Source organism: Apostichopus japonicus, chromosome 15 (genome assembly GCF_037975245.1).
Source record: "Apostichopus japonicus isolate 1M-3 chromosome 15, ASM3797524v1, whole genome shotgun sequence".
In the NCBI taxonomy this organism is placed as follows: domain Eukaryota; kingdom Metazoa; phylum Echinodermata; class Holothuroidea; order Aspidochirotida; family Stichopodidae; genus Apostichopus; species Apostichopus japonicus.
The window spans coordinates 20721782-20745490 of record NC_092575.1 but is presented as its reverse complement, the minus strand read 5'-3'; the positions used below and the strand labels follow the sequence as shown (position 1 = coordinate 20745490).

Below are 23709 nucleotides of genomic sequence, written 5' to 3'. Positions count from 1 at the left end.
TTCACTCAAAGGTTACTAATTATAAGCTAATATTATCAATTGGATTGCCAGCTAATGTGACCTGTAAGCTACAAACCATTCATGTTTAATCCACATTCTTATGCGGGTCCTTAGGATCGTATACAAAAAAAAAGAGCTTTCTAAGCCCATGTAGTAGTAACCTACAAGTAACATTTATTTTGCGTTCGATTTTGGAAAAAAATTGTATTATGATATTCTCTGGTTATATCGGCATTAATCAAGTTCAAGCCGATTTTAGTTGACATCAAAACTGATTGATTAAACAAAAGATTTCCTGTTGAAATTTCAACTTTATGCGGTTACACTTTTGTATTCTGAGACCGCAACAAAATTATGTTTTTTCTTTATGAATATTCAAAGTCTGGTATGAAGTTTGCAGACGATGGTTCTACTCACAGTCTTGCTCTTTATTTGCTTGTTTATTCCAGTATAAAATGTCAAACAGATTGTTGTTTAAAAAATATATAAATGCCAACCATCAAAATGTAAAAAGTGGGATAATATTCAAATGAAATTATAATGTGTGCTTGAAAGTGACATTATGCATCTGACAACTACCCCCACCCCCCCCCCTTCTGTTCCCAAAAACAAAAGAAAAAAAAGAAAGACACATGCACATCAGATTAAATGCAGAAAATATGTGTTTATTATCAGAATTTGGTTAATTGTGCTTCAGGTTAAGGTAAAGTGCTGAATAAATTAACTTAAATGCATGTATACCTTTGCAGCTCAGATGTTTGATTTCCTTGAGAGGTCCAGTAGTGTTAAATGTGATCTAGTTATAAATAAAACGGATTAATTCATAGATTATGATCGTACATGAAGGAGGTATTATGCCCTGTATTATTGAAAATATCTTTTGTGGATTATACTATATGGTTATCGGTCGTTATAAGGATGTACCAAGTTTGCCTTCGGGAAGTCCTGACGCCCACAGACAATTCTTTGCTCGGTCACAAAGGTTGAAAAAACGAACCAAAAACAAAACATGTAACCTGTACAAACTGTAGTAAACAATTTCATTCAATATGTTACTTCAAAGTAATAATTTGATATCATTATTGAACATGACATTGAGAATCAACAATAAAAGACACAGGAGAAGATTAGTCTTGTGATTCAGCTCAATGGCAAAGGTATTAGAAAGATACCAATCTTAGACAAACTCCAACCAACACCAGACCTAGTCGCTTGTTAAACTATCAGACACTTAACCTGCTATCTCTGTGCCCTTCGTGAAAGTTACAGTAATGCCGACATGCATCATTCTCTCAAACCTTGATGATTTTGACAGATGTATATATCTATATATGTTTTAATACCTGTAAATAAAAATTGAAAATAAATCTTTTACACAAAAGCTCTTTTGCTATGAACTATACTACATTTCTAACCAGTCTTTTATTTTTATTCTCTCCCTCTCTCACTTTTCTGGGAGTTTGATGTAAGTCTACTGTTAAATTCCATTCATACAAGATCTTCATGAGGGTCTCAGCGTTGAGTGACGACTGGAACTAACTAAGGGAGCAAGTCTTGGTCGACGTAATGGGGATCCTGCGGAATTTCGCAGACAAACGGTTTTCGGGCGGAACACTGGTGATCGTTCCACAGTCCTTCCGTCACAAAGTTGGTTTCTATGCAGCCCTCGTTACCCTGGTGATTGCTAGGTTCTCCACGTCTCCAGTTCTCGAATATCCAAGGCTCTCCGCTCAACCAAACAAATTCATCTAAAAAGAGGGCAAATTGCAAAGCGGGAGGTGGCGTTACAAAAAAAAACGTTGAAGGTTGAGATAAAATTTTAATGAAATGATGGTTTTTCATCTTTAGAAAAAAATTCAGGAAAAAAATAAGTTAAGTTTAGTTTCAGGTTTTTCAGGAAGCTTTTCACACTTGCAATGTAAGATCTCCCTAAAAATACATGAGCAAAAGCTTAATTTTTTTGAATTAGCTTGGGAATCCTAGCTGTTCCAAAAATTGCCATATATTGTTAAATATTCTGTGTTAATTAATACCTGCCTTACTGGAAGTAAGCAGAATTCATTTTTTGTCTCCTTTTCATTGGAGTACTGTCAGTTGCAATGTAGGTAGGCCCATGCTACCTGCCTCTCCCCCCACCCTACCACCCTCCAAATGAAATCTCACCGTCATCAATAACCTCATTCCCCTCCCCCATCAGAAGACGAGATACTATCTAGTTATTACTCACTGTAGAACTTCCAGCGTCCGCCATTGAGTGCAGTAGTGTATCCGATGTAGTTGCACTCTACGGGATCGGAGTCGGTCCAGCTCATGAACGGATCTTCACCGAGCAAACCGACCTCTATCGTACCGGCCAGGAAGGTGATGTAGAAACGAATATCAAGTCTTGGATTCAGGATGTCGGGAGTATCGACCTCGACTTCAGAATCGCATCCCTTACACCGACGGATTGCAGATTTAGTGTTTGACCAACCTCCGATCACTGCAATGTCGCAATGTAACAAGAATTGTGCACGCTATTAATCATAGTTGGAAATTTGGTTAGCTCTCCCATGGAAGGGTGAAGTTGATGCAAAAATGACTATTATACATATTAAAGAGGCATGACCCTACTATGGGTTGCCAAGCGTTTTATGAGGGGTCAAAGGGCAGGTAACAGAAACCTCAAGAAATTGATTGGTAAACAATGTTTTCGATGGAATCTGTTATTGTAAATATCCTCCCTGTTTGTGCAGTGAATTCTTTCTTACATTTTGATAAATGTGTGTCTGTGTCTGTGCTGTTGTTGACTCACTTTCAGTCAGTGTTCAACCAATTACAATCAAATCAAATCAATGCGTAGTTTAATAAGTTAGTCACATGGAAGTTTGTACATACGGTGGTTTTAGGTCTCAAAAGAATTTTTTACGGGGTTTCAGCTAGCCCAAAGAAATTAGGATATTGGTCACGGAGGTAAAAATTTGGAAGGCAGGGCTTTTTAGATCAAAACTCCAAATAAACAAAAGAAAATGACAAAATTTTCATCCTCATCTTATCATTTTGGCTGCAAATTTGAGAGATTATTAATGCATCTAGTTCTCAAAAAGTAGATGCTGTTTTCAGAGGGTTTAGTTTATCTCTTATTTCACCTCAGGTAAAATTTGCCAAGATTTTTAAGTACGATCGTGGAATATTTTACACAGGAGCAGACTAAGGCCTTAGTGAGGCTGACATTGCTTCACTAATAGTCTTTTAAATTACTTAATTAATTGATTACAAACTATTTTAATTTATTAGATAAAACCAATCTTACCGATTTCATACATGTCCGGGTTGTCACTGTCGTAAGGGCTGAGGGCTATGTGGGCATTCTTGCGAGCTCTCACGCTGAACTCCATTCTATGGATGCCTTCGGGCATCTGCTTTCTTATGTAACGGAATGAGTATGTAGCACCAGTCCGTTGCCAAGCAGAATCTAAAACCAGAAAATGACAAGTTTGTATAATATGCAACACTCCTGTTTTAGGCTTCTTTCTGTTTCGTTAATCTTCTTCTCTCCTTAATCTAAAGTTGCTAACTTTCTCTTCCTCTTATACACACCTCTGCAAAGTTTATCTCCTACAGCCCACCTCACACCCCTCCCCCCTTCCCTGCCCCATCTCCCACTTTCTTTCTCCTCACTGCTAAGTTTTGTCTAGTTCAACTCCATTCATTGTTCAATATTTCAACCTGTCTGTCCAATCTATTTTCATGTGACCTGTTTTCTCATTTTGGTTTACTCTGCCTCTAATAATAATAATAATTTATTCTTATATAGCGCTTTACATCAAAAGACTGATCTCAAAGCAGCTTCACAGAAACGCATAAAATAATACAACTTAAAAAATATTACAGCTTAAAAATCTTGCATCCTAAGAATTACAGAAATAAATAACTTAACAATAATTATTAAAAAGCAATAAAATTCAGAAATTAAAGACAAAAGCAATAAAATATGACAGCATACAATAAAACTAAAATACTAAACTATTACAGCCGAAGAAATAGCAACAATAAGACTATCAAAACAAAAATAGAAAATAAATTTCAATATAAAACAACCTAACAGATGATCCTGTCAGAATAAATATGTCAGTCCAGCCAACTTTTGATAAGAAGCCAACTTGTCCAATTTATGGCTTTTTACTCTTTTAGTTACCACTCACATCCCAGCTTTGTGTACAATTCACAACTATCTGCTTGTTTACGATCACTCAAAAGCAAACGTTGGAAAACGAGCTAAACGCTTTATAACAGATATCATTCTATTTCCTGAGATCAAACTGAACATTTAAAATCTGTCAGAAAGACAACTCCCCCTACGGTCCCATATACCTCTCCCTGTCCCCACTGTGTCCTTTGCCTATCTACCGATATAAGCCATGGCTCCACATTTGGTTTACCGCCCTCTAGCATCGATCATGTTACCAGTATAGACTCACCCAGAGAAGTGTTACGTAATCCTCCGATCCAAGCTCTTTCGCCGTTCGAGAGGCGAGTCACGAAGGCATTTTCTGTGACATCTGAGATAGCGACGAGGTAACCGTAGTTCCTCTCACACAGAGCTGCAGCATCTTCAAAGGACTTTGGCTGAGCATAGTAACCATAGCAACTACCATCTCTCGGTGTGTACCACGATGGGTCGCACCTTCCTTCGTGTCGTGATTCTGAAACAGATTAATCACATACTTTGGGGTTTGCCAACACTAACAAAGGAAACTTTAACAAGAAAGTGATATTTATCACCATATTATCATTGTGCCATTTATGTATACATTTTTTGGGCTCAAGATTATTTACCTTCCGTGTTTACGAAACAGAAGATTTACACAGCAAACACAACCAGCTTTTAAAGTGACCTTCCCCTTGCGTAAACTGTCAGTATGACATACTAAACTAGAAATAACTTTATTTCCATCAATTCCAGCTATGCTTTGAAAATGTCAATTTTAAATGGATAATATTGTTTGCATAGTGATTTGTTTGAACTGGAACTCTATGGGACTCGTACATTAACACCCGCATGCCAACTCATCAACAGGATTGGTCGAGCATATATAATCTCTTTGGTCTTTAGAGAAAAAAATGTTACTGAATTTCTTTGGAAACAAGCCTTTGGAAACAAGTCTGGCCAAGCCTGTAAGTTTAAAACATTTGTATGAAACCACTTTAACCACCTTCACTAGCACGCAAGAAACTGAGTTCAGATGGTCGTGTTGTATATTTATTGATCATTTATAGCTTCAAATAAACAGAGGTTTGTGTCATCTTATACAATCACAGCTAACAAATGGTGTTGCAAATGTAAAGTGGTACTTCTTAAAGTGTCAGTGACGATGAATGTTCATTACCCCACAGGACTCGTGATTCCAACCTCGCTATCGTAAAATTGAAAAAAAGAAACAAACGTAGTTTACCTGCATAGCACTCCAACCCATCTCCTGTGTAGCCTTCATTACAGTAGCAATCCTGAAAGCTTCCTTGAAGTTCACAAACAGCGTTCTCACTGCAGGTAATATTGAAGCAAGTGTAGACGCCATCGATGCATTTACACCGGAACGTACAATCCGAGTTCACATGGACGGTTCCGGGCTGAAGAAAGAATGAAAATTGAAGATAAATTAAAAGAAACTGTTGGTCCTTCCGGTACTATAACGAATACAATGTAAGAGTTCAATATATGCAGGACACGACACCAGTAAAAAGGAACTGTTTGACCTACTTGCACCGTCCTTCTTCCCCATGTTAAATAAAACCTGTTGAGCTACCTATATTAATCAACCAACCACAACTCACCCCACCATGAATAAACTTTTTAACCTACCTGTACCTCTTCCCCATCCCCTTTCCCTATATCACATATAAACTGTTGGCCTACTTTTTTCAACCCCCCTACCCCCATCCCCCCACCCCTGACAATGAATAAACTGTCTATTCTACCTGTAGCTCTTTCACCTCCCCATATTACATAAAATCTGTTGACCTACCTGTTTCAAGCATCACCCACCCCACTGCCCCACCCGACCGCCCCACCCACCCCCAACAGTGAATAAATTGTTTAAGCTACCTGTAGCTCTTCCCCACCCCCCTTCTCCATACTAGATATAAACTGTTGACCAACCTGTTTCAACCAACCACTAACCACCCCCCCCCCCCAATTGCCCACCTCCACCCCCAACAATGAATAAACTGTTTATTCTACCTGTAGCTCTTTCACATCCCCCTTCCTCATATTACATATAAACTGGTGACCTACCTGTTTCAACCAACACCCACCCCACCACCCCACCCACCCCCAATAATGAACAACCTTCTCCATACTAAATATAAACTGTTGACCTACCTGTTTCAAGCATCACCCACCCCCCCCCACCCCCAACTAGAATGTTTAACCTACCTGTACCATACCACCATCAGGATCTGGACACCTACACTGAGACAGACGAACACAACGGTCGTTGTCGAGAACGTATCCAGGTGGACATTCGCAGGTCTCGAGACAGTCCATTGGACAATGAGGGAGCCCCTCGGGACTAGAGCATGTCTTTGGACAGCCAGTATTACAATCACCATAAGTAGAATTAATTGGACATCTCATATCTGGTACCGGGATAAGGATTAATGAAGAAAATGAAATACAACTTTGTCAGCTACAAAAAGAGTGTTAAATAACATCAATGTGATGAATTAGATTAAAGGGGTTGTAGACATTTGAATCAGTCAAAGTATGAATGTGTAATTTAACTTTCTTTAATGCAGGTTTCTAAAGATCTACAAATGCTGCGTGCTGTGAGTCAAATAAATAAGGAAGGACATTATGACTCATATCACATGTTCTCACTCAAGTAAAATCACTACTATTTTATAAATGTATATTTAACAACGCAAGTTAAAGTACTTGGAAAGTCAATAAACCATTTTTGGGGACATAACACTACAACTAACATGCATATGCATGTTTATCAGTTAAAATAAGGTAAATCTGTTAGCCATTGTAGTTCCATTATGTATTGTACTATTGTAATATTCATCAGTATAGTCAACAACTTATGGTCTGCTCAAAATGATAGAACTTTTCAAAAACTAAAAGTTCCTCAACGGTAAAGCACCCCTGGTCATCCCCGGACATTGACGAGTGTTAAAATGGACAATCCAACATTTCTGAGAGAATCAATAATCCATTTCCAAGGTTAAAAAATAATGAAATGCTTATTAAAGTGATCACTATTTTCAATATTACAACCTTGAAAATTATAAACCAAATATGTCCAGACTTTCTTACCACAATCAGGCACCAGATTCCTCCAGTTTCTTGGTCTTCCTCCAGCGTGTTGACATGCCTCCACATAATGCATAGCACTGTCACACATAAACTCCCTGTATGGGTATATGGAGCAGAGATCGAACAGGCAGGCCTCGTAGTACGGAGAGGGGTCGACAAAATCATGACACTGCGAAAGCGGCCCTGAAAATGATAGAGCATTGAGAAATGAGAAATGTGTACCAAAGATATTCAAAGAAAACTACTCTTGGAGAATTTTATAATAACAGGTTGATGTAAGGTTAGTCCTTCTCATTATCCTTTTCTTTTATGATGAGGTGGGATGGGGATTGTATTTTGTTTGAGAATAAGCTTGAGCAATTATGGAAACAGAATTGAAAAGAAATCACAAAATGTGTGATGAATATTCACCAATGTCATTTTATAATTTTATTTTGTTTTTCATTTTTATAAATTAATATAACTTACTCTTGGAGAATATTCCTTTTTTTTTTATATTGATACTAAGCTTGGTTATTTACCACCCAATGAATATTCATCACAGGCAAGTTTTTCAAATGAAAGAATCGTTTTTCACATTGCGTTCAGACAGGGTTAAAATGTCCTCTGTATAACATCTATAAGAGAAATTTATGTTAAACTCTTTGGAATTCTGAAAGTGAGCTGAACGTACCGTTGTCTGCAATCAGGAAGTAACAGTTATCTTTGGCTGCTGCAAAGGCTTCTGGGTTATCCTGACACGGCTCTGGGTTGATGGGTGCCTCTGTCGGACAGAAACCGACATTCCATTCATTGGCAAAAGCAACCGGTGATGTGACCTGAGTAAGGTTAAAATGGATAACTTTGAGAAAGCATGAACGGTTTATGGAAACCATACAATTAAATGTGTGAGAGCATTGATGATATAAAAGATATACAGAATGAAATAATGTATCTATGGCTATGATTACATATCAGAAATGTATCATTTATCGATCGTGTTTTCGTTATTAAGATCTTCTGAATAAAGTTCTTTTGGTTTGCTTAGCGATCTTCCTCCACAATTATTATAAACGCATGCTTTAGCTGTTGTGACACCAAGACTTTGGAGCAAACTTTGATCCGCTCAATCTTGTCTTGATTTCTTTGAGGTTCGTCCTATGTCACACTTAATTCATGTTGCCTTTTTAATTAATTATTTTAATTATTTTTCAGGAACAGGTTTTCTTGATAGATGACTGTGTTTATAATTACTGTATTATTATTATCATAATTAACTTTGTAACTATTGTAGCCCTATTATGACAATTAATATAAAAGACTGCAAGTAAATATATACAATAATCCACAGATGCTGCAATCATCTTTCTATTGCAAATTAATATCCATAAATTATGGAACTTTATCAATATTTCTATCTTCTATCAATCTTCAACTGCTGTTTGGTGTATAAGAGAGAGTTTCCCACATGTATTGTAGCCAACCAAGTTTGAGAATCAAAGCTTCTGTGTTCAAGACATTCACAATGCGATATCACTGTATGTGTCATGTACTCACAATGTTTCCATTTGGCAGTTTATACTCATTACTCTGGTCACCATCAGCATTTCCACAGAGACCGCACAGCTTTCCGAAATACCAGGGAGGTACCTCAATCGATGCGGAGCCGTTGCCCAAGATATTATACTTGATATTCACACCAAAGTCGGTCATTATCATCTGAGTGTAGAGTCAACGGATGCAAAACAGAAATATTAAGGTTATTCTATCTTATCTTTGAACTCAACAGGCCAAAAAATGCTAGTTTACCATCATAATTTTTTTTAATTCAATTCTTGACAAGTTTTTCCTTTGCTCTAGAGTTGCCAGATTCAAACATGTTAATGAAATTGATACTTTTAGCTATATATTTACTAATTTACTGAAATGATCTCCCTTTGCATTTGGTACATTACTAAATACAAGGCTGCATATGTAATCAAATACTTACAACTATACCATGAATATAAGTAATATACTCACAAGACTTGGGTAACTTAGAGTGATCACTATGCCACTATCTTCATCCACATATGGATAAGAATCCACGTAGCTTCCTTGAACGGTTGCCTGACCCGAGCTGTCCAGCACGTAAGTCTTTCCCTTGACCGACAGTCGTATCGATTTCAGATTGGTGGATTCGTAGCCATCGAAGGTCTTTTCGTTAGTTCCGACGACTCTGAAAGTCGGCACGCCACGAATTCTTCCGCAGGTCTCGGTCAGCTTATAGCTGCACTCTCCGGCGAATCTATACATCACATTATCATACGTGTTGTAGTGAGGATCACCAAAAATTTGGCAATACTTTGGAGCTGAAAAAGGTTTAATAAAAAAAGAGCACATCTTTGAATTGTTTGTGGTTATTAACTTATCAATCTCACAAGGAACTCTAAAGAATATGCAGAGAAACAAACAAGAGGTTAGGACTTTCTCCTGAATTTTTACGTGCAGGATTTTTAACCTTTGAGAGAATAACAAACAAACTAGTAGTTCGCACTTAGTCTTATTCGACTTTAATATATCTTCTCAAAATACCTTCGATTACATTATGGATCGTATAAAATCATATATTTCAACAAAGAACAAGAGAATTACTGCAGAGCTCAAAGAATATCTCAACACAAATCGTCCTACCAGAATATTGCACAACATGCCAATGTCCTTGTCTCTGGATGTTTTTTACACTAGCTCCTGATCTGATCTCGATCCTGCTCAGGATCAGATCTGTGCTCTAGATTAAGGTTGCACTATAAATGCAGATCAGAGCCGGATCTGATCCCTCCAATTAGGATCCTGACAAAGGTGGGGGGAGGGGGGTGGGGAGGATCTGACCCAAGCATGAGATCATGCTTGGAATGTAAAATGCTCTAAGATTGTCAGTGACCCAAGATCATCAGGGAACTTTACATTATGCATTTGCCGACTTCCTCACTGAAACTTCACAGTAAAGAAGTGCATGTAGTGCTGAAAATTTAACCAGTGTGTAAACTGAAGTACTCAAGTCTGGAAGCCACTTCCGATTAAGCACTTGCCGTGCACACAGGGAGGATCAGAGTACAAGCTATTGAAGGCACTGAAGACTGGCCACAAACCGCGTGCGGCCATCTGAAAATGTTAACTTTCTGTTGCTTGCAAGTGACGTTTTGTTCGTGTCACTACAAAATGCAGACAGTAATGAAACGTGATACCTTGTTATCTTTAGCTGGACCTGAGATGTCCATCGCTGTATCGTTTATACACTGTGCTGTGGGTATTGACCACAGCTGTATGTACTGACTGTACACTATAGCGTCTAATTACAGACGGTAGCAAGCTGTGTGTATTTTCTGGGATAGATGGTGGTGTCTAACACTTCTGTTACACCTCATTCAAAACTAGGTCAGAATACCGGCATTAGACGTTTCTTTTTGTGCGAGTCTTCACACCTTTAAGTGTAAATGCGCCCAGATCAAGTTTTTCACTGGTAATGCGATCTTCTGATAAGATCACAAGATCAGATCCAGGTCTAGTGTAAGAGCGCCCTCTCTCTTCCTCTGTCATTCTCTACTCTTCCTTCTTGATAAACAGAAGATATGAGCTGATAAAAAGAATTTGAAGAACAGACGTTAAGATTGAGGTCATTCTTACCTGGTTCGCAAGAAGTACCGTTCCCGACAAATCCATCGTTGCAGAAACAATTCCGGACTCCTCCACGGATATCGCATTCTGCATTCTCGTCGCAGAAGATTTCTGTGCATTCTAAGGTTCCGTTTTGGCAGAAACATGTGAGGGTGCAGTCTTCAAACATCACTTCTTCTCCATCCTAAAGTCGGAAATAGATAAATTTTAATACTACGTTATCTTTATCTACACAAGTCTCTTGTAGATCTCACATGATGTCGCTGAATGTTGAGGTGATCTTGTTTCCATAGAAACCAAACCTGTGCACAACAAGGCAAAATTGGGCTCATTGGGATTTCTCTTAATCCAGATCTTGGCTCATCCAGATAAGATGTCCAACGATTCGTTGTTTTTATTGTAGTGGACAATCGGCATTTTGTAAGTCGCTCACAGGTTGGGACAAACTTAACTTTAACTACTTAACACTACTGTATTTATAAGTCATCAGGTCTTAGCCGAAAATGTTAATGTGTCAAAAATTGATGCTCGGTTTTTTTCAAAAGTACTTTCTCTACAGCAGGGGTTCCTTATAAACTGGGGTGCATGAACCCCCAGGGGGTGTGTGAGTCCATCCCAGGGGATTCGTGAGACGTTTCTGAAAGTCAAAACTAGAGTACTTTTTTGTTGAACTAAAATCTGATATATCATATAATTTAGTTATGTACAAAAGTCGTACCCATATATCGACAAACTCTTTTGGCGTTCCATATGCATATGTTGCCATAGTAGTACCGTACCGTTGTGATAAATAACTGAATTATGAAACAGACACAGGCCACATGACTTTGGTGAAGGTGGTGTACGCATGACAGTACAATATCACACTATGAACTTGATCTTTTACGAAGCATTGTATTATAGTATAATAATGACTCAGATTGTGTCTCGAACAGTTGGGGGTTCGTGGACAACTCTGATATCCATAGGGGGTACCTGGGGGGTACGTGAGGGGAAACCCTGCTCTACAGCCTCTGATCCTCCATATATAATACCTATAACTATTGAGGATTATTGAAATAGATAATTAAATATCTCAGGTTGGGTAACTACTTTAAAAAAAGGCAGTAAAATGCTGTTGAAATTGCTGATTATTATTTGACTTTAAGCATATTTGGGGCAATACTGATGGCCATTGAACATAATGAAGCATGCTGTATTATGTAGGCTACAGCCCATTCAAATTGCAGACTTCACTATGTAACACAAGAAATTCCAAATATTACAGAAGAGACCATGGCAGTGTGTGCTTCAGTTCTTTGTATTGTGGAGCCCAAGAAACACAGGAAACTATTCTGTTATTTTTTTTTATCTAACCGGACATCTCTTGGTTCCGAGAATACTTTCTTGTTAGTCGCCAAGTTACTTGTGAAAGTTATCTTTAACAAAAATTTGCTTCTGTTCTTTTCAACTGTCTAGAAACAACTTTGTTCACCACAGCTGCACTGCAGTGATGTTGAGTTGGGGTGATTTCACCTGCCACAGCATTTGACAAAGTGGTGAATGGGGTTGTTCACCCTCTTCAAACAAAAGAATGCTTTATAAGGCTTGTGCTTTTATCCACAATCATTAATTGAATATGGTTTAAAGTGCTGTTGAACGATTCCTAATCCTTGAGTAATATTAAAACTAATGACGAGGATAAACAAAATAGGCATTGCTGGGAGCTGGAATGGGTATCCAGGGGTCATAAAAGAAAATGGTAGCGGTCGTAAAAAAAAGTGGTACTAATATTGACAACCACAAAAAAAAATTGAAGGATTCCATTTTAAAATACCCACAGTAAGGAATAAAATCTAGTGGAAACTACATATAATTTCTAGTGAAATACTTTCATAGTTCATTTTTATTTATAGATGTCTGCAGTCAGTTTTACTGTTATTACTAAACTTTGAAATGAAATTAAGATGACTTCATATGACTTACCGATGCATATCCCCCATCGGGTAGTGGACAACCACACATGGACTGGTTGACACACCTGGTACCGTCTAGGACCGTACCTGGTGGACATTCACAGGTCTCCAGACAGCTCATTGGGCAATCATCCAATGGGTTTTCGTCTACACACGTAGCTGGGCATCCTGTTCCACATGGATTGTATACCAAGCCCTCTGGACAGTCAATGGCTAACATACAACAAAGATCAAAGAATAATGTTCAGCAAAATTTACTTGGACCGACTTAATTAAAATTTTATCTGAACGGTCTAAACGAAACCTTAGATCATTTAAATTAGCAATAAAATGTCTACTAAACAACATATGAATATTAACTTTGTTTTGGATTGGGAGAAGATGATGGCATGGAAACATAACTTCTCTTAGCATTTTACCATTTATAGTCTGTTTGGTTTAAATAAGGGGAAGTAACAAATTCCTGCTTAAAAAAAAATTAAAATTCAGATGGCCATACAAGTACACATCACTATGCTTTAAAAACAATTATTTTGTATCATTTTTCATGAATATTTCCTATGATTTCCTCTTCTTTTCTGTATATATTTTGTTCTTTTCTTTTTCTATATTTTTTTAAAGTTCTTTCCCACACCCTGTATATTTGCCAGCTAACCATGGTTACAAAATGATCTAATCATTAAAGTGCTCACTAAAATTCTGTCATGAAAAGAAATCAGTGAAATACTCTCCAAAGAAACTAAAATCGCTCATACTTGCCAAGGTGGAGAGGGAGTGATGAGTTTTTCTTTGTATGTGTGAATTCATTCCTATTTTATTAAAACTTTTTAACTCAAAAATAAAACAGATAATAAAAAGCTACATTTCAGAGTTTTATACTTCTAAAGGCATTGTAGTCTTGTTTATGTTTACCACATTGATTTCTTGTCGCCCTCCAATCCCCTGGTCTCTCTCCCGAGTTACGACAAGCCTGTGCATACTGCTCAAAGTGGTTACAGAGCATACTATCATCTGGAAGCATTGCACAGAGATCATAGATGCAAGTCTCATAGTAAGGGTCTGAGTCAACGACGTCCAAACAATCGGCAAAAGGACCTGCAGGGAGAAAGAGAGCAATCATTGAACTCACAAAGTAAAAAATTCAAGGCCATTTTACAATATATCAGAGACAAAGAAAAAAATACTTTTTGCTAGTCTTATATGCTTTAGATATATATACTGGCATATATATTTTGATACCATTTGTACTTTCTTTACAACATATAAAGCTAGGGATGAGTTTATTGCTACATTAGGGAACAGGATTTTCTTTTATGGATTAAGGTAGGTCCCCACATCATTGTCAATGTAACAAAAGGTTGTGCAAAAGAGGGAGGTGGGGAGGAATGTAGATGGATGAATACTAGGCAATATGCATAATTTGACAATTCAATATTACATATAAGAGTCATGAATGAGGACATGTGTTGAAAAGGGAAACATCTAGTTTTCAACCTAGCTCTAGAAGTCTTCTAAAAGAACAGAAAAGTTGCGAAAGTACCTCTCGGCTGTCGTAGAATTGCACAGAGTCGTCTGGCTCTTGGCAGGTTTGGTGAGCCGCCACCATCATCACAGGGTTCCACTGGTCTGTACGCCTCACAGGTTTCTCTAACATTCACAACCCAACTGGTCGCAAAATTGTCAACTGAGGAAATCTGACAAGAACATTTAAATTTTTAAAATAATTCAATGGAACCAACAAGTAAATTTGGCATGGTCTTATGGTTGTCATGGGAGATAACAAGTCTGGCCAGCAAAAAAATCCAAGTGTCAGAATTAACAAGCACAAAAATGCCTGCCTAGGCTAAGTTAGTTATATCATTTGTGGCCTGAATAAGGCAAGCATACTGCCGCACGTAGGCATGGGTTCAGGAACTACTGTGTTCAGGTCTCAGTGGTTCCTATATATGACTGTCCTAGCACGTAGTAGTAGTACTACACTAGTGCAGTTGTCTTTACGCCTAAAGCAGCATAGCGCAAGAGTGGCTACTCACAGCGACGGATTTCGCATAATTAATACCATAGTTATTTCAATGACTGCAAGAAATGACCTACCAAGCGTGCTGACGGTTTTGATGTCTTCAAAGAGATCAATGCTTCCAGTACAACTGTAAAAATCTTATTTTAAGCTTAATCACAGCATTATGTCTGGAAGAAGAAGATAACTCAAGAATGAGCCTCCTAGTCATAGGTTCGTCAGAGGAAGACTTGTGCCATCCGACTCAAACGTTTTGAACTGCGCTACATTTGGTAGGGTACAACAACACTGTTACAAAAGTTCTCTAGGCATGTATACGTAATGTTAATTGCTCTCGCTTTGTTCGGAAAATTGTAAAATGTTTCTGGCCTGTTATACAGACTTGTGAAGATTCGCTTCATCGGAAGGTCGAGACACTACTAGAAGATTTTTTATTTCTTTCTACCACTATATGGACTTACTTGAGTATGTGACTATAGCTTTTGTTCTATGGGATAAAAGCTATATGTATTCGAGTTTTCTCACGTTGAAGGAAGAATCACTCGAATGATCCCTAAATTCACCTTACCCCAAATTAACATGAATTTATAGGCCCCCGTTTTTCTAGAAAAGCAAATAGCGTGATACAAAATTGTGCAACCCCTCTTCTCTATACCTCTTTCTGTCCTTGCGTATGCATGATTGTTTAGACCTGGCTAGTGGCATAACATAGCAATGACACACACAATTACATTAATGTTCCTTAACTTATATGCTATTATTTTATATCGCTGTATGCGCGTTCCCTTGTTTCTTTTGTTAACCACTCTCTTCTCTCCTCCTATAGTTGGGTTTTCTTCAAAAAGTTTTCCATATTATTCCCTAATCTCTCTATCCTTTGAGATGGTAAATCTTCCCATTTGTTCTTTCAACAGGTTGTCAGGTCGACTCTGATATTCTTAGCACGTATTAAAGAGATCACTTACCTGATCGCCCCTGGGTGAGACAAAGTCGTTTGAAGAATCACCGTCGTAGGTCCCACAGAGACCACAGACTGCACCTTGGTAACTTGAGGGGAGCCCGATTTCTGCATTGTATTTATTATCAATGCGAATAGCTAATCCAAACTCTGTCATCAAAATCTGTAATAAATGAAAATTTTGTTCACGAAAAAATAACTTTAATAATAAATATATTATAGAGAAAATAAGCGAACTGTTACTAAGATATACACAATTGTCCTTACGTCTTTGTCTTTATCACTGAATCAAGGCGTCATTTCTTGGCAATAATAGGTTGAAAATTTGTGTTAGTTAGATTTAATAACTGTATACTCAAATGTCAAAATGGATCCAACTTTTCCTAAAGTAAGCTTTCCCTTTCTTTTCCTTTTAGACAGAATCGAGCCCCCCCCCACCCCCTGTCCCAACGCCCGGCAAGAAGGCCCTCAACCAGTGGGTTCTCAATTCAGTTTCTGTCCGAGGGCTACACTTAAAGTAAGAAGCATTGGTTGAGAGAACCAATATCTTACGATAGTTTAAGTCCTTACGGGACAATTTATCAATTTATTACAAGCTCGATGGGATGAGGTTGGAGGGGGAGGTTGGGAGGGCGGATTTCGCTCCCTCGTAGCCTAATGGTAATCATTATACTAGACGCAACACTGTATCTAGGAGGTTATACAATGCTGTTTTAAATAAGGAGTTAATCAACGGTCTAGCGTGCGTTACTCACATGATTAATGCACGATCGGGTGATAATGCAAGCGATGCACGAGGGCGGAGCCCGAGTGCATCCAGCGATTGCATTAACACCCGGAGTGCCTTAATCATGTGAGTAACGCACGCTAGACCGTTGATTAACCCCGTTCATTCATACACTACCATTTGTGTGGGGGAAAAATCATAAAACAAAACATTTTTGGTTACTTATAACCATTGATTTATTAAAGTGATGCCCCGTAATTTTACCGTGCGTTACTCACAGGATTAACCACGGTCAGCTGACCTGAATGGACCAATAGGATTTAGGAATCTTTACTAAGTATGAATGAACAGTCTGTTTATTATTTCCGTAATCATTGTCTTACCCGGTGCGGCATGTTGTAATATATGGAGACACCGAAACGGTCAGAGTACGGAAGCTTTGTGATCACACCATCTACTCGTACTTCGTTATTAGGCATTAGTTCGTAGACTTTCCCGAAGATAAAGAGCTTCAATGATCCCAGAAGTGAGAACATATGAGAGGGTCTAAACTTAAAGTTATCACCGATAATTCTGAAGGGGTACAAGTCGCCGTACTTTCCACATGTTTCTACAAGTGTATATTCACAGTCTCCTTGGAAACTGTATTTTCTGCCGTCGAATGTAATGTAATGTGGATCTCCCCAGATCGAACACCTTGCTTCCACTAAAGATAGAAAGTAGAATAAATGAGTTAAATATTTAACGAACATAAATGTCCAGAAGACAGACAGGTGTGACCAATATTACGAGGGACGAGTCTGGATTGCTCAGGGTAGACTCTGGGTGTGTAGTGGGGGTGGGGGGTGGGCGGGGGATTGACTACAGCACAAAACCAAATCGCAAGCCCGACAATTATTTTTACTAATCCCTCCCCCCCCCCCTCCTCCTCCTCCTGCAATCAAGTAAGTGTGATAGTCAAGCAAAATGGTAAACATATATGCATTATTATCTCAAATACTGATGTAATTAGTCACATGAAAACATACATACCATAGAAATTAATAAGGATCAATTTCTATGACACATACACACATGCATACACACATACTTACATACACCCATACATACACACATAGAAACATACACACGCACAGACATATACATCCATACACATAAGTACACATACATACATACAAATAAGCGTAGTTTTACCATTTACAATATGACTAGTTTCCTACCTGGTGGTCGTCTTTCAAATCGATATACTCCAGGGTGAGCCCAGGATTTCTGATGTTCATTACCATACACCAACACTGACATTTCTGCCTTGGGAAACAGGTGACTTATCACGTGGTAACCGGAAGGAACATCTCTCTGTAGTAATTTCGCACCTGCGTAATCGGTATCGAGGACTTCCCATTCTACATTTTGGCCGTTTAGCAGCAATGAGCGAGGGTCACCGTTGACCAATCGAACAGTGACGTGTGCAGATTCGATCTCGTAGACAGGAAATATGATGTCACCTCGTCTAGACTGCTCGTTCGAGGGAACAATCACCATAGATGGGTCGCCATTTTCAAGATCATTCACGTCGTTACCCTTCTGATATTGTAGAACCAAGATGGGGTTATTAGAGGTTATCTCGAGAATTCCTCTATGGGTGATACTCAGTTCGAAGAATCGACCATTTTGGAGAACTCTCGGGGTCTTTGAATTACTCAAACGAACCCTTGTGTTACGGTATGCCGATATTACTCTGATAATGTAACCGGCTGTTTCTCGACCTCGAAATGGTGCTAGGGCGTAGGTAGTACCCCATGACGTCACTGGAATGAGATGCTCGAGAAGGTTATCGCAAGTACCAATTTCATGCGGAACGTAGGAACACTCCGAACCGGAACTGACGCTTATCGGTTTGTTAGAAGAGATGTAGGTTCCAGTTGGGTCAAAACGGGTTTCAAATTGGTAGGTTTGATACTGTTCCAGGTTTAAGGTCAATGGTCGGTTTCTGTGGTAAATACCGCCCTCGTAGCTAAAACGGTTCGAAAACGCAATGCGGACATCAGTGTCGTTGTCAACCGCGGTTACAGTAAATACCGGACTCCAGGACTGCAAAGGACTGTAAGAAGCGACGTAATACTCTGTGCCGAGAGATCTCTTGGGTACAATGGTGAAACTGTCCTGGGTGAAATGCTGAGGTCGGAGATGAATACCGTAAACGACAACATCGGCATCGGTTTCGACCACGACGGTTGACGGTTGTTCCCCGGTGCCAAGAGGGTTGGCTTCGTAGGGCAGATCGATAACGGTAAAGTTACCGAATGCCACATTGTAGAAATAACGTTCAAAGTTAAGGTACGGAAGCCATAGGAAGCCACTGGTAGGTTTGTCTGTGGTCGGTGCTATAAATACCTGACCGAAGGTCTCTTCATAGAAAGCATTGGACAAGAAACTAAAGACGTACCTCTGTTGAATAGCTGTGTAGCAGAAAACATAGCAGAAAAACAAATCAAAGAAATGGTCACGAGAAGAAAAACGCCTGAGACGCCAGTGCATGGGGGGGGGGGGAGTTTGGCTATACGGATATAGGAGTAACATACGGGAATGGGGTCCGACATAACCCTTCTCACCCTCCCCCAATCCTTCTGAACTAACAATTGACTACATATATCATTTGGCTCAAAATTCTGAGGTACAGGGTGCACGTATTTCAATTCGCTTGCAGTCATTCTTTTCTTTTCACCGATGTTTTTCATATGCCCAGCTTTTCGGGCACCTACAGATAATTGCCCTCCAACCCCACCCCCCCCCCCCTCCCGTCCCGTCTCCATAACCCCCTTCCACTCTCGAGAAATCCTGGGTCCGAACGCCTTGAGAACAACAGAATAACGTACACAGGTCTTAGAGCAGCTGCACCCATCCGTAGCAACCCGTACGTACTGTTTGTAAACTGATGTGAACGTTGAAGCATGAAAGGGGGATGTATTGTGTTATTCACAATAACTTATATATTAAATAGAAGTAAATCGTACTTACTTTTTGTCAACATTTAGGTATATGTTAAGCTTAAAACTGGTCAAACTTTTGTTTTAAGATTTGCATAATTGGTTGGAATCAATTCGAAAATATTTTAGATAGAAAACGTGAACTTTTGCAAAGAATGATATTTTCGTAACTAGATATACCTCCGTCATGAATTGCTCATAACTTCTGAACCTTCTGAACTAACAATTGACAACATATATAATTTGGCTCAAAACACTGAGGTACAGGGTGCACGTATTTAAATTCGCTTGCAGTCATTCTTTTCTTTTCACCGATGTTTTTCATATGCCCAGCTTTTCGGGCACCTACAGATAATTGCCCTCCAACCCCACCCCCCCCCCTCCCGTCCCGTTGGAACCAATATTTTCGTAACTAGATATACCTCCGTCATGAAATGCTTATAACTTTTTGGAACAACAAGTGGTATTATATAATGCGTTTATAGCAAAAAAACATTGTTATACTTCTAAGCAAATTTAATATGCGAATTTTTTTCTTTCTCGATCTACATTAGTCACTTAATGACAGAATACTACAGAAATTTAATTCTACTTTCAACATATAGTTATCACAACTGCAAATTGTACGCGTTGCCTTTTCCTCTTTTTATCATTTGTAATGACATTTATTTGTTAAATTAAAGAAAATTACCTAGCTAAATTGTTTCATTTTCAAGTGAACAAATAATTCTATTGGATCAAAAAGAGTGCTTGTGTAAACTGCAATTCAGAGGCTGAATGACAAGTAACAGAAAATAAAAGGGACAAAACACAAGCACAAAATACAGATAGGTCTCAGATAGGAGCAGGGTGACGCAAAGGAGATTGATGTTAGAGGATTAGTTGACCAAAGGTGGAGAGAAAGAGATAAAAAATAGCTTAGCGATTTATACAAGGGAATAACCTATGGGTGATATGATCCCTAAAATGTACGGAAACATGTATTCTCGCCCCTTCCACATTTCCTTCTCCCCTCCCAGCAAACACATATTTGTCTCAATCGAGCAGTACAACACAACGCCTTTGACATGCCTTTTTGAGTTTTCTAATAACCATATTTATGTAAAGCGGAGAAGACAGAAACCTGAAAATATACCACCAGACCCCACACACACGCACACACATACCATTCACGTACATTCTTGATTGAGACAAAAAAGACATTAAAAAATGCAATGGGCGTTCTTAAAAGTTACCAAATTTTTTTTTTTAATTACTTACGTCTGTAGTCATCCGTTTGGGTGTATTCGTTTTCGCTGGCTCGAACACAGCAGCTTACGACCAACAACACTGTAAGGCTGAAAATTGGACCGATGTCCCATTTGGCCCCCATTACAATTAATCTGGTTCTAATGATCTAGAAAAGAAATATTGTTTATCAAAAATTCTTTCTCCTTCTTCTTCTCCTCTTCTGGCAAGAAAGAGACTAAATCGTTATTGAGGTTAACATCGGTTTATAACAGTTCACAACCAGCATTATCACGCCATGACCGTTGTAATTCACACCCACTTGCTTCAATAAATAAAGTTGGTATATTTTTCTCCGGCTAGGAAATGATAAGACCGTTTATTTTGATTTTTATTATGTTTTTAGTTTCTTTCACCATATATCGAGGCGTGCAGGTTAATCCTTTGAAAGGTGAGGAAAGATCTGATTTCAATAGATGAGTTTGCGAAATTTCTAGTGAAGGAAATTATTAGGCCTTAAGGAATATTACGGAATGCCATGTGTCACGTGGTCTGAGGTGGGGGGTAGGACAATTTCTCACAGTTTATAGGAAATGTGATATTCCATTAGGTATGTGTTTATTCATAAATATATTTCTATGGATATATTATGGGTAAGAATGGTTCCAGTATTGGCACATGTATGGTCAGTCGCCTTTACTTCAAACGAATATGTTGGAAAGTTAAAAATCAAACTCGTTCTCAGTCAGTTGCGTGTATGGTGGTTAAAGGGGGGGGGGGGCGTGGGGCGAAAATGGTTCAGCCGGGAATTTTACAGTAATTCCGAAAAGTATTAAACTACTCGTCTGGATGTAACATACCCCCTCCCCCCCCCCCCACCACCACCCGTCCCAATTCAACCTCACACAAAACATCTTAAGTATTTATTAGCACAACTTTCGTTAACATTTACATACCAAGAAAAACAAATTTTTAGTCTTAATATGCCTTTGGATGTACCATTTCTCGTATAAACGTCTACTCTTTGTCTGGGAAGACCTCGCACTTGATGGTAGTCGGCTACAACGACCTCGTTGCCACCCCTCTTAATTCTTTTATAAAAAATACTCACTCGCCTCTGGCCCTTCCATACAGGTTCATGGTGCTATACTTTAATCAGTCGCTGAAATCTATAATTTACTCTCCCGCCACCCTCCACCCCACCCCTTACCATACCTTCACTTGAATTTCTGAGCTCGCTATACTTCATTCTTTAAGCTAGTCAAATGACATCAAACTGAATTCGGGTCAAACCTGTTGATGTTAAAATATTTTCACATCATTGCTGTATTTTCAGGGCACCAATATTTCTGTCACCGTATAGAATATCTTCAAAGGTCACATGTGTATGACCTTTACTTGGAACTATGTATGCTTTACCCAATTACAGAGCATTAAAAGGCCAATAATAACAATAATCATAATATGTGACAGTCGGGTGTACTTGACAACGGCGGACAAGGACAATGGAATTGTGAAAATTGAAGCAAAAATTGAATTCACGAAAGAGATGACATTGTCGAAATCCTTGATATTGGCATTTTGGTTTACCCGGTTATGTAGGGTTATGCAGTTACACGTATGCATGCATGGAAAATCTGATCAGTTAGTAAAGCTTATATATTTCACATGTCGGCTGACCCTTCCATTAAGACAGCTATACAGCTATGTATATATATATATATATATATATATATATATATATATATATATATATATATATATATATATATATATATAGTTGGATAGCATCATGTTTGATCTCTAGAGTAGGGCAAAATATGTCACCAAAAACAGAACTAGTATTGTTCGATATAGGTGACAAACGCCTACAGTGGAATTACGATCTTTCCTTACCGGTTTCGAACCTCTGGACATACAATCAGCGTCCATAGCCTAGTGGTTAGGGTGTCCGCGTACAGAGCGGGAGGCCCGTGGTTCGAATCCCGGTGGAGGCTGAAAGTTTTTTCACTGTTCTTGATTTTCCAACTCATTACGATTTTCATTTATATATATATATATATATATATATATATATATATATATATATATGAATTAAAAGCAAACATTTTTGAGGTAAATTGATAGACATATATATATTTCATATCGACTATAAATGTGTGTACATTATAATATGTGTGGTTGCTTTATCATGATATTTCATACAAGTGCATGGATGACTATACTATATGTAAACTTTTATGTGTAAATACAGTATAATAGTTTGGATATAATGCAGACATCTTATAACGCTTTGTCTTTAAATTTCTTTATCAAATTATGTGTTTTTTATTTCCCTATAGCTCTCTCTCTCTCTTTTCTCTCTGTTTTATTCCCTTTTTAATATTAAATATCAGGAAATGATGGATCATGATATACGATATTTGTCAATTTAGGAAGAAAAAGAAAAACAAATATCAAAACAGATGAAAACTTAATAGCAATGACTAAAAAATATGTACGGGTACCCAGTACCGAGAAACCAATGTTACATGAGGTCAGGAGACGGTGGGGGAAAATAACAGGGATACGGAGGGGTTGGGTGGTGGGTTGTGTGGTTTGAATGGGATGGGAATTGGGTAGTAGAAGTATAGTTAATCTCACCAACAGACCAAAAATCATTATTTTTCTATATTCCGCTGTTTTATTATAATGTGAACTTTTCCATTCAATATAAAGGCACTTGTTTACGGACATAAAAACCAACACACAGACAAACAGACAGTGACTTCAACTTTAATCAGCAAAACGCCAACTAAGCAAACTTTTGTCATGATCACTTGACCAACTGGTTTCGATTTGCGAAAATAACCGGCGCTGGGCATGTGAACCTGCATTCTGAACGACGATGAATGAAGAAAAG

At 38.4% G+C, this 23709-nt stretch overlaps 1 protein-coding gene across 1 annotated transcript; it reads right to left on the bottom strand.

Moving 5' to 3' along the window:
* Positions 1–644: 644 nt before the first annotated feature.
* On the bottom strand, positions 645–21126 carry LOC139980874 (IgGFc-binding protein-like). Its single transcript, XM_071992869.1, has 18 exons — positions 20841–21126; positions 17814–19052; positions 16977–17299; positions 15874–16029; positions 14432–14585; positions 13804–13986; positions 12902–13104; positions 10946–11120; positions 9302–9630; positions 8837–8998; positions 7974–8118; positions 7301–7483; positions 6416–6618; positions 5436–5610; positions 4461–4685; positions 3293–3454; positions 2228–2482; positions 645–1748 (listed from the first exon to the last, which is right to left on the bottom strand). The coding sequence occupies exons 1-18, from the start codon at positions 20950–20952 to the stop codon at positions 1540–1542; spliced, it is 4593 nt and encodes a 1530-aa protein (XP_071848970.1). The 5' UTR covers positions 20953–21126; the 3' UTR covers positions 645–1539.
* Positions 21127–23709: the final 2583 nt, after the last annotated feature.